At 40.2% G+C, this 12,288-nt stretch overlaps 1 protein-coding gene across 1 annotated transcript in view; it reads left to right on the top strand.

Annotated features, from left to right (window-relative positions):
* The window catches only part of LOC115850802 (AP-2 complex subunit beta-like), a gene marked incomplete at its 3' end in the record, with an annotated part of 71,195 nt that extends 59,551 nt beyond the window's left edge, over positions 1-11,644 (top strand). Inside the window, 2 exon segments of the mRNA XM_060293308.1 lie at positions 8,409-8,555; positions 11,499-11,644. Of these exon segments, the coding sequence (XP_060149291.1) occupies positions 8,409-8,555; positions 11,499-11,644 (293 nt within the window).
* Positions 11,645-12,288: the final 644 nt, after the last annotated feature.

Genomic DNA, 12,288 nt, shown 5'->3' with positions numbered 1-12,288 from the left:
GCCAATTAGTTACTGTTGCTGTAAAAGATAAATGAGAAATATTAAGGATGACCTTCCATCTGTGTAGAGAAGGCCAGAAAAAAAGCAGGTCTCATCACATGGCTCCCTGCAAATTAGATACTTAACTGTGGTGGAATTAGAGGGGCTTTTTTAGCTGAACACTTGAAAATAAGTTGTTCATCAACCTGATGACTATAAATATGCCCAACAAACTGATTTATTTCCCAGCATCAGAAATTGGAAGGCAATGCCATAGATACAAAAATATATGTTCTCAGAGATTACATAAACAAAACGACCTTACTTTCTGCTTCATACACTGGCATTTTCTCTTCTACTTTACGAGCAGTATTATGTCTGGGATTTATGCCAGCTGGTACAGGTACATTTACTTTTGTCTGACAGAGAGCCTAAGGAGATAGGGTTACCGTCATATCTTTGTGGAGGATGCATTTTACTAATGGAAGTCACTGCTTCCAGAGTCTATACACTGACCAAGCTCTGGACTCTAGCTAATGGTGACACAAATGAGCACTGCTTTTGTCTTCCTTGGGAATAAAAGCATTTGCTTTTCATTTTCATATCTCTAATGAATAGAGTTGACTGAATAGCTTCCTCGTGTGATATCCTACATTGCTGTATAAACCTCCTTAATAGACTCAGGAGACTGACAAATGAATATTGAAATATTCATGGAGACTCTCAGAAATCCCTTATAAACACTGAAATAGCTCATCCTATTCTGTTGACACATGAGCTACAAGTTAAATGTTACATCCTCCCCACGGTTATGCCTTACCAACCCTGCTTATTTCCCTAGTGGTTTACGACATAGTGGACTTGCTGAACCTAAGAAGACAAAGAAATTAAGTTTGAAGGATGGAGGGGAGAAAGAGGCTCTATATTTTGATGTTGACTGGCCCAGGATTCTGTCGTCTTGTTTCTTAACCCACTTTAGCATGGAAGGGAAAGAAACATGTTATTTCCATTTGGCTTTGTATCAGCTCTTGCTGGCCCTTAAAACTAGTGAGTTTTCTCCTTATATTTTACACAGCTTAATCCAGTCATGTGTCAGAATTCTGGCAAGTTTACATCAGATAGAAAAACAATTAGAACTTTGTCAGATTGTAGTAGCCCAAGTCACACATGGGCCTTTTTTCATTTTCTTTTTTTGCAAAGGATATTCTCTTTGGGGTGGAGAGTAAATTGTTTTTATAATTGGATGTCTAAATATTATACAGCCTTTGCTAGGTAGGCCCAGTAATGTTTCTGTGTAACTCTAAATTTTAGCTTATTCTGATTTTGGGATTTAAAATGGTATAATTGGTGTTGTAGCCCCAGAAAGTGTTTACATGCAGGTTTCTTCAGCTTATTCTGTGATATAAATATGTCCCAGAAATCAAAATGAGGAGTAAAAGCCCTTCTTTTTGCTTTGGATCTGTATGTAGTGAAATATGTATCACTCAAAGAACCAAGATTCCTTTTAAGAGAACATCACAAGGAAGAGGCCTAAATCTGGCTGTGTGAAAGACGAGTTTCTGTGGCAGCAGTAGTCTATGCCAGTTTTAAAATGCTTTTATTGTTCTTATGTAAATTATCTAATTTACAGAGGAAAATCGTTCTCAAAGTTTTTACTTAGTCTATACAGATAGTGCTGTTTCTTGAATGAATTGTTGCCTTACAGCAGTGCTTCTCAAGCTAATGTGTACATAAATCAACTGGAGATCTTGAACAAGACAGATTCTTGTTGCTCTGGGGTGAGGCCTAGGAGTCTGCATTTCTAACAAACACCCAGGTCTGTGGACCACATTTTGCATAGTAAAGACATAGAGTATCTGTGATCACTGTGAACCACTTCACTTTAGTGTTTGAATAGCTGTTGGTAAACCCAGATGCCTTGTTCTCTTGGCTTCGGTAGTAAACACACTCCTGGAAAGGGGGCTCCTACTCTGCCTCAGATTGAGAGAGGGCAAGAAACTCTTGAAATTATTTTGTTAAAGGTCTATCTTTCACTCTCTAGGAAGAAGAATGTTGCTGGGTGTGGTAGAATTTGACCCACGTCCCCATTTAAAATATGGCCTGGATTAGAGTTATGTGATTGTCTGGCAAGCAGCACTCAGGTTACGTGGGTGTTCATCTCAGAACAGCTCTCAGCAGCGTTTTTGCTGCTTTTATCACTGGTTTCTAACAGAACCTTACCCGTAGAGGTCAGTGGTGTGCTGCTAATGAAGCGTGGCAGCTACTAACCTTTTATTTCAAGCTTTGTGGTTCTCACTCTAGCTGCATAATTGGTATTTAAAAATATATATTGTCAGCGTTTAGACCCAACCCTAGAGCAATTAAACGGAATTTCTGGGAGACAGGACCTTAGACATTGGTAATTTTTTAAAAAAATCGAAGTTACTTTAATTTTGCAGCCAAGACTGAGAATATTGAGCCAAATGAAGCTCCAGATGAAGTTAGGTAGAGATGTTACAAAATTGATCTTTAAACCAAGGCAGTGATTTCCACAGAAGAATTATATTTTGGTGAGCCTCTGGCACCTCCTACAAAACAGACCTCTCTGACTTTACCTTTGTTCTGCCTCCTACCCCTCCACACCCTCACCCCCTGACCCCAGGACATTTTCCTGTTGTGATTTGCTGTTAGGTGATCCAGCCTACCAGAAATTGACCAAGAGTTGAATTTGACCGATTTAGATTTAGTTGCTCATTCCCAGGGTTCTTCTCACCCTTGCTCATGTTCCATAATTGGAGACTGAAAATTGTCTTGTATTTTGGATTATCTACCCATTTTCAGGGGACATGGATTGAACCCATGTCCCTTGCGTTGGCAGGCGGATTCTTAACCACTGCGCCATCAGGGAAATCCCATGTGGGGTTTTTTCTGTTGTTGTTCTTGTTTTGTTTTCGGTCTGCTTGGTGGCCATGTCAAGACTTTTCCTTTTCTTGGAGTCAGGCAGACTTGGTCCCTTACAGAACCTCAGTCTTGGGTTCTTTCTCTGTACTTCTGCTTTTGTAGCATGTTGCCATTGGATGAAGGTATTTCCTTTTGGTATGCAGACTCAGCTCTCAAACTTTTGACTCAGCCTGGTTCTGCAGCAGAGCTCATGCAACCGTGCTGAAATCCCTTTAGCCCATAAAATAAGTCACCATGAAATCACTACTTTCCATCCAATTACTGAATGAACAGTGCAGCGACACATCTCCCTGGTTCAATATGAACTGAACCTATTTCAGCACTACTTTCGGCATGATAAAGCACCCACTCTGTGGCAGTAGCGAAATGTTATTGTTATTCTTAGTGCCATTTAATGTGATTTAGATTGGGGGCTGGGGAAGCTTTACCACTAGCAGAAATTTTAGACTTGGGTATCAGCTATGGACCTGTAGGAAAATTCTGCTCAGTTTTCAGCATTTGAAGTGTTCTTTTCCTGAAATTGGCACCTCTCCTTCATCTTCCTATATCCTGATTTAGTTGGTCTATAGTTGACATTATTTCCTTCATGGAGAAAATAGCGGCCTCATTAAGGCAGTCCTGGGATTAACGGGAAATGGACAGCTCCAAAAGACACTTAAAACGTACACAGTATTTTGACACCTAAGATTGAGATTAAAGCCATGCCTTATGCCTCTGGCACTTTTCACTCACCTCTCCCAGCTTACTGGATAATAGATATCACTGAAATTTTACAAGTCCAGTTTGACTGATTTTGTACCCTACCTGATTAGTAAGTATTACCAAACAGATGAATCTTGTCTGACTCCAGATGATACCAGCAACTGAACTGAAATGGTTAGTGGCTAGTTCAGGCCAACATGACAACGACAGGCCAACATGACAACGACATTGCTGTGTTTTGTTCAGCTTTCTCGCCTCCCCCACCCCTCGATTAATATCTGCATCATCCTGCTTGTCGCTGTAGATAGGAGAGGCCCTCACTGGGGAATTGGCTCCCATCCTTGCTGACATCTCCCTGTTAGTTACTCTTGCCCAACACTGTGCTGTCACCTGTGTCATATTTTCAGAGAGGAAGATGATAACCTCCCTTAGAAACTTTTCAGTCAAAAGGAAAGATGCTGAATAAAGTCTGAGTAAGCTATAGTTTTGCTAGTTAGAAAACATATTGAAATTGTCCTTTCCTTTTGCTCTCTGGACATAGCACAGTTATGTGAACCTTTATATTTCTGGCTACATGTCTCTAACACCCTTTGGATTCTGTCTCTGTAAGATCAAGAGTTCTTGATTGTGGGTTGCAGCTGAGTTGTATTTGATAAGCTGAATGTAAACAAAGGAGTATCAGAATTACTTTTCAGTTTCTCTTACATGTTTTTGAATAAAATTGACAAGCAGCATGATGGGGAGGAGGGGGGGAGTACATTTAGATCCTGTCCAGCTAAGATAATATTCATATAATACTCAAGTATAATAAGAATGAAATCTAAGAAAATAAGGGCTATAAATGGGCTTTATTTCCTTTGGAAATAACACCACTAGTGAGTGCCTTTTCTCAATGCCTTTTATTTAATGTAGCATATTTGATAATACTGCCATTTCTCTTCCAGTGTGTTTTTTCTTTCTTGCCATCGAGTGCCAACAAGGTCCATAAAGAATTCCATCTCTTTCAAGCTTCAGTTGTGAGATAGGCCAGAAGGGAGGAGAGTTGCTGGAGGGAGGATGTGTAAGCCCATCAGAAAGTCATAAAGCTAAATCAAAACCAGCATCAGGACAAGTGAGACATTCTGCATCATTCCCTTCCTTAGAAAGGGTTTTTCTTGGACTTCCCTGGTGGCACAGTGGTTAAGAATCCTCCTGCCAACGAAGACCCAACGCAGCCAAAAATTAATTAATTAATGTATAAAAATAAAGAAATGGGGTTTTCTTTCTTCTTAAGTTCTAGCTTCCTTTTCAATTCAGGAGTTAGTGCCAAAGTAATTCCTGAACATATATTCTTGTCTGATTCCAAATCATAGTTAATTCTCTAAGGCAATGGTTTTCAACCTTGTCTGTACATTAGAATCCCTAGGGCAGCTTTTTAAAATTCTGATGTCCAGGCTACAACTCAGAACAATTAAATCAGTATGACTGGGATTGAGACTCGGGCATCAGTACTTCTAAAAATCCCCCTCCTCCCCACAGTTATACACACGCAGGTGGTTTATTCCATTGTGTATCTAAGGTTGAAAACCATAGTTAATAGAACACAATTGAAGTAGTTATTAGTAATCTTAGAAAGATTGAATCTTACTCTAAGAAACCTCCAGGTTTTTGTGATGGAGGAATTGAAAACTAAAGACTTAACCATAATCAGTTTGCCTTTGCAAACTTATTTTCTTTGACTTTTTTTTTTTAACACATATCTACCCTGTGCTCCAGTCTAATTAGACTACTCCTTCTTCTTCCTTTTTTTTTTTAAAAAAAGTATTTATTTATTTGGCTACACAGGATCATCATTGCCGCATGCGGGATCTTCGTTGTGGCATGTGGGATCTTCGTTGCGGCATGAGGGAATCTTTTAGTTGTGGTGTGCGAGATCTTTAGTTGAGGCATGCAAACTCTTAGTTGCAGCATGCGGGATCTAGTCCCTGACCAGGGATCGAACCTGGATCCCCTGCATTGGTAGCATGGAGTCTTAGCCACTGGACCACCAGGGAAGTCCCTACTCATCCTTCTTGATCATGCTTTTATTCCTACTTCTTAACCTTTGTTCAGGCTATTTGAGAAATAACCTCCTCCTTTTTGCATTCTATAATTTCACACTACCATGTCTTTGAAGCTTCTTTTCATTATCCTTCAGCCAAAAGTTCTATTCAGAACTTTCTTTTTTTGCTTTAGTATATTCTGTATGGTTTTTGCATTCGTGTTTTGTTTTTTTGCCAGTTTGCAAAGCCTGGATCTTGTTCATCTATTGTTTTCCCCTCATTGCCCGGCATCTTTATAGTCCCCATAGTACCTTATGTCCAGCAAATGTGAGTGTGTGTTTGAATAAAAGGAATCTCATGCTTTTCAGATGTCATGCTGTGGATGTGTGTTATTCTAGAAACAGGGAGAAGGTAGGTGTGTAATATCTTTTCTATTTGCTGTCATTCTTTTCCAGTTACTCGAATTCTTGGTTGTGATGACCTTTTTATCTGTATGCCTGTGACTTCTCGCCCCATGTCCAACCAGTAAATAGTCTTCAGGAACCAGACTTTGCAAATGTTGGTTCTTTGAGCTTTGGAGTGTTGTGTAGCTTAGTGCAGAACATGCTTATTCATGCCAGTTATGAAACGCCTGGGGGTTTTGTTCTGTTGTGGTGGAAATAAGTCCCATTATTTTTCAGTATATATATTATTTTTGAGATTTTGGCAACCCAGTTTTATATATCTGTCCATTGAGAAGGTAATAAATCCCCTCTTTCAAATCCTGAAGACAAATACAGTTGTTTTTTTTTTTTTAACACAACCACAGCCTAGAGCTCTCCAAGTTTCTACTACTAAATGACAGACAATAAAGGAAACAGTGTTTTGTAAAGCAGACAAGGCATTTGGTGATTCAGAGGGGAATGTTAGATGCACAGTGAGAACTAGGGAAGTAGCAGTACAGAATCGTAGAACAAAAGCGTATTGTTTGCTTTCTGAACAGCACCATTAGTTGTGGGTATGTGTGTTTTATGTTTTTTCATGCTAGCTATTTTCAGCTTCAGTTCTTCTTTAATGCTTTTGTCCTGGAATTCAGGGTGAATTATATCAGAGCCCTGACGGGGAAAAGAGGCAGAAGTAAGACTATGTGGAATTATTTTCCTGTCACCTAGCTAATTGCATTAGTCTAATTCTCCAATAGTTAGCATCCTTTTAAATGATCTACTCCAGATAAATCACAGCATTTCTCCTTAGCTGTATTGACTGTGGGAGAGATTTGAAGAATTGCATGCCTTCGCATTTCCTACCCAGATAGGATATCTTCCTAACCCAGCCGTTTGCTTTCTTAGGAGAGTTCTAAACTCTAAAAATCACTCTTGTTCAAGCTATAATTTTTGAAGCTTGAAATTGCAGCTCATTACTGGTTTGGTTCCCACTTTCTCAGTGGGGCGGCAAGTTTTGTAGTTCAAAACATATTTTAGTTTTTCTTTTTCTCCCCCACCTTAAATTTCCTTTTAAAGAAAAAATAAAACATATTCAGAACATTACGACTTAGAGATATAGCTTCTTGGAATATGTAAACTCTTTAAATCCTGTTTGGGTTTGTGCCTATGTACCCCAGTGGAAAGATTGGATCTGAAACATCCCTGAGATGTCCCAGCTCCATCATCTTTCCACGTTTTCTCAAAACTCCCACACACCATCACTTCCCCTCCTCAGTTCCCCTAGGTTATATTTCTTTGCAATCTAGAATTTCTTTAGGCTTTGGGAGTCAAGTTGAATAGCATGTATTCCCCGCAACTTGGTAGAGCAATTTACAGATTCTGTATGGGCATCTAGTACTTAGCTAAATGAACTCTACCTTTCTCTCCTCTCTCTCCTTTCTCTCTTTCAGCTTGGCAGTGACCTTGGCGGGGGCATTGGAGGAAGTCTGGCAGTCCGTGCCATCGGTTTTTTTCACCGTGGGATGCACTGCCCCCTGTTTGATGCCTTTCCTATGCACACGTTCTCAGACCAGCCACTGCTGCTATCTAGCCCTGTACACCAGAACCTCTGTAGCAGTGTATGAAGAGTAGAAAGTAGCGTAGGGTTACTTGGATTCTTTGGGACCATACACCACATGTGGTGTAGGGTTCTCTTTAGGGATTGGCGCTCTGGTGTCTACAGAGTTCTTTGTCTTCCTGACATTAAAGGGCTAAAGGAAATGGAACCTCCCATCTTGACGAGAGAATACTCTTTTCTGTCGTCTAGAAAGAGCTTGAGCGTCAGCTGGACTCAGAGTGAGACTCTCCTCGTATGTGAGTTAGCGGGGGTGTGAGTATCCATCTCCCCCAGGAGAGTTTCCTACTAGATATTTATGCCTAAATGCGGAAATAAGACTTGCCTGGACCCAAGTGGAAATGGAACTGCTGTCTAAGTTGGATGCTTCTCCTTCTTTCTATAGAAACAGATTCCCCCTTCATTAGGGTACCTGTAGGCCTCTTGCACAGAATCGTGGAAGCTAAAATTGGAAACAAACAGAAAAAACTTTGGATCACTGTGTTCCTGATCCTACTGATGACTCTCTTGATAGAACTTCTAAAGAGTGTGTGTATCTTTTCAATGATGAAAAAATAACCATGATGATTTGAAGGACAAAGAATATACGAATTAAACGCCTAAGAATATTGTAATTATGGTGTGTTCTTATTGATTTATCAATACTATTAAAATATATAGCAGCATTTTAGGGACTATCAGTGAGTTCTTCCTGATCTCCCTGTTCCCCTTCCCTTTTATTCCCTGCAGGTGGGACAGTCCTTCATCCCATCATCAGTGCCTGCAACCTTTGCTCCTTCACTTACTCCTGCTGTGGTCAGCAGTGGTCTGAATGACCTATTTGAACTCTCCACAGGGATAGGCATGGCACCTGGTGGATATGTGGCTCCTAAGGCTGTAAGTAAAACAACACTTTCTTAGTGGACAGGACCTGAATTATTTAGCATCTGACATTTGTGTTACTCTCACTATAATAAATCCAAGGTTGGGGCTCTTTTTCTAGAGGATTTACGAGGAGGATGAAAGGCGGCCTTAAACCTGGCAATAAGAAGCACCATAGCATCCTTATTAACCATTTGTATAATTAGACTTAAAATTGGAAATACTAAGCATTTAGTATTTGTTCTCTAGTTTAGAAATATTGCCTAGCTTGTCAACACTGAAGTCAGTCTAGTGTAGATGTGATATACAGAGCAACAGCAGGAGGAGAAAGACATAATAGAGAAGTAACATTTTACTTTGCATTCTTTCCACTCCTTTTTCCATTGGTACTGCATATGGATTCTAGAGTGCCATTGCCGAGATTTGGTTTCCATGCATTTTACTACACCTTTTTAGAGTTTTGATTTAGGTTAGTGTCATTGGTGTCCCTCTAGTCTCAGCCTCACTTGATGTCATGCTCAGACTGAAATTCAAAAGGGGAAGGGGAAACTCCCTGTAAATGAAGCATATTTCGGCCCTTGGGAATAGTGCCTTCCAGGCTAAGCTAGGTTTCTTTTAATTTTGCCTTTCTGAGGGGCAGCACGCCTGGTTGCTTTCTGAATTTTCTGCCTGCTCAACCAGCTCGGTGTGGGGGATCCCTGCTGCAGATAGTAAACCAGTTGTCCTTCGCAGGAGTCTTGTCTTTGTGTACACACCCATTACATAGACTAACCAGAAATGTGATTCAAAACTGAGCTATAGTGTTTTGGCACAACTTAGTAGCTTTGTTGTAAGGTTACTGCATTGGATATTATCCCCATAGACTTTTAATTGATTAAGAGATTATGTAACGTACCTGTTTACTAACATTACAGTAATACCTAGAAATGACAAATTTAAATAATGTAGAAAGATCAGGTGGAAAATTAAGTTTCCCTCTGTCCCCACTTCCCCATAAGTAGCCACTATTAACTTTTTCTGTGTCCTCTCAGAAGAAAAAAAGATCATGCATATACCTGTATGTTTGTATCCTTTAAATACTGTCAGTGGGATATACTGTTTTGCACCTTGTTTTTTCTCTACCACAGTCTTTTGAATGGCTGTATCCACTTTATTGATGTGTGCCACAACGTATTTAATCTTTCTCTTGGGATGGACATTTAGGTTATTCATCTAGTCCTATCCCCGCCCCCTTTTTTGTTATTATGATGTTAACCATGAACATTCTTGTTTATATGTATCATGGTATATTTTTGTAAGCATATCTATAGGATAAACTTGGAATGTGCTTGATCATTTAAGCATTTAAAAATAGACATTACAGGGGCTTCCCTGGTGGAGCAGTGGTTGAGAGTCCGCCTGCCGATGCAGGGGACACGGGTTCGTGCCCCGGTCCGGGGGGATCCCACATGCCATGGAGCCGCTAGGCCCGTGAGCCATGGCCTCTGAGCCTGCGCGTCCGGAGCCTGTGCTCCACAGCGGGAGAGGCCACAGCAGTGAGAGGCCCACGTACCGCAAAAAAAAAAAAAAAGACATTACAGGGACTTCCCCGGTGGTCCAGTGGTAAAGAATTCGCCTTCCAGTGCAGGGGTCGTAGGTTCGATCCTTGGTTGGGGAACTAAGATCCCATATTGCCACTGGGCAACTAATCCCACGCACCACAGCCACTGAGCCTGCATGCAACAACTACTGAGCCCGCGCACCTCAACTAGAGAGCCCATGTGCCACAAACTACAGAGCCCATGCACTCTGGAGCCTGTGCTCCACAACGAGAGAGAGATCAACACACCACAACTAGACAGAAGCCCACGTGCCACAGCGAAGAGCCCGCGCAGCAACAAAAAGATCCTGCTTGCCGCAACAAAGATCCTGTGTGCTGCAACTAAGACCCAACGCAGACAAAAATAAAACAATAAATTATTTTTTTAAAAAAAGACATTACCAACTTACCCTCCAAAAAGGTGACATCAAATTATGTTCTCCAAAGCAGAATGTAATAGTGCCAGATTCCTTATATTCTCCTTCACTATTATTGACTTTTTGAATTTTTGACCCTCTGATAGATGAAAAATAGTATCTTGTACTATTAAATAGTGTCATTTTCTTCTTTTCTTTTTCCCTTTTTTCCTGTAATGTGGTTGAGTATATTCTCATGTTAACTAGCCACCCACTGACTAATGGGTACTCTGTCTTTAGTCAGGACAGTTCATGAATTCCTGTTGGTTTTATATATATATATGTGTGTGTGTCTGTGTGTGTGTGTGTGTAAACTGGTACACTCCAGGAGTATCACAGATTCTGGGGCCAGAGGTGGGTCACGAAATAATTATATAGAGAAAATAGGCATTCAGATTACTTAAACGACATCTGAATACTTACTATTTCCCAGAGACTATAACGAGAGTTAAAAATATACATAAGACATGGTCCTTGCCCTTAACACATTACTGATAAGGAATTTGGTAATGATTTTTAAAAGTCTTCAAATATTGTAAACATGCGATTTTCATTAGATCAGTTTTTTCCCCTTTTAAGCCTTTTACCAAAGCTACTAACCAAAGAAACCCCATGTTATGCTCATTGGAATTTCTCCTTTCGCCATGGCTACCCATAGACTATTTTGGGGCTTGTTTTTCTTGTTTTGTTTGTTTTTGGCTTTGGTTTTGGGTTGGGTTTTTGTTTGGTTTGGTTGGGGTTTTTTTGTTTGTTTTTTGATTTTTGGTGGGTTCGTTTTGGTTCTTAAATAGTTGAGAATGATCTCAAAATTCAGCAAATATGACTTTATCTGGAGCCTTTTGCATTTGGCTTGGTATTTATGGTATAAAAATAACCTTAGTTGCCTAAGGAAGTGAAATCTTAATTTCATCTTTATTCAGAAGCGTCCTGTCTGGTTTCATTGGGCTTTATACTGTGTTTCAGGTCTGGCTGCCTGCAGTAAAGGCTAAGGGCCTGGAGATTCCGGGAATACTTACTCACCGCCAAGGGCACATCTATATGGAAATGAACTTCACCAGCAAAGCTCTGCAGCACATGACAGACTTTGCAATTCAGTTAAACAAGAATAGGTAAGAAATCTGAGTTCCCCAGCTCGATCCTGACACAGCAGTGTACTTTGTGTCCAACAAGAGAGTGTTCTATTTAGCAGTGGGTAAAAACTCTCGTGTTGGCAGATGTTTGATGTAGAGTGAGTGGAGGCTGTTGCACATCTGTTCAGTGGTCAGCTTCAACACTGGAGGCCCTAGGGAATTTTTCTGGGAAAACTCATCCATATGGAATAAGAAAACTGTCTTTGCCATTATAATCATACCTTTTCTATAATGTTTTGTAAATGAAATCACGTAGTATGGAGTCTTTTGCATTTGGTTTCTTTCACTTAGCATAACGCTTTGAGATGTCTCAGCAGTCTGTTCTGTTTTACTGAGTAGTACTCCATCGATGCTTATACTGTGATTTGTTTACACTTTCACCAGTTGGTGGAACTGGGGGTTGTTTCCAGTTTTATCTTTTATGACTAAAGCGCCTGTGAATATTCACATACAGGTCTTTGTGTGGATATATGTTTTCATTTTTCCTGGATAAATACCTAGCAGTGGTATTGCTGGGTCATATGGTAATAAGTGAATGTTCCAGCTGTTCTATACTCTTACCAATGCCAGCCATGCTTATACATGTATAGTAGTATCCCATTTTAACTTGAATTTCCCTAATG

This window comes from Globicephala melas, unplaced genomic scaffold (genome assembly GCF_963455315.2).
Source record: "Globicephala melas unplaced genomic scaffold, mGloMel1.2 SCAFFOLD_470, whole genome shotgun sequence".
In the NCBI taxonomy this organism is placed as follows: domain Eukaryota; kingdom Metazoa; phylum Chordata; class Mammalia; order Artiodactyla; family Delphinidae; genus Globicephala; species Globicephala melas.
Note: the sequence above shows the minus strand (reverse complement) of the source record. Positions and strands in the feature narration are given on the sequence as shown.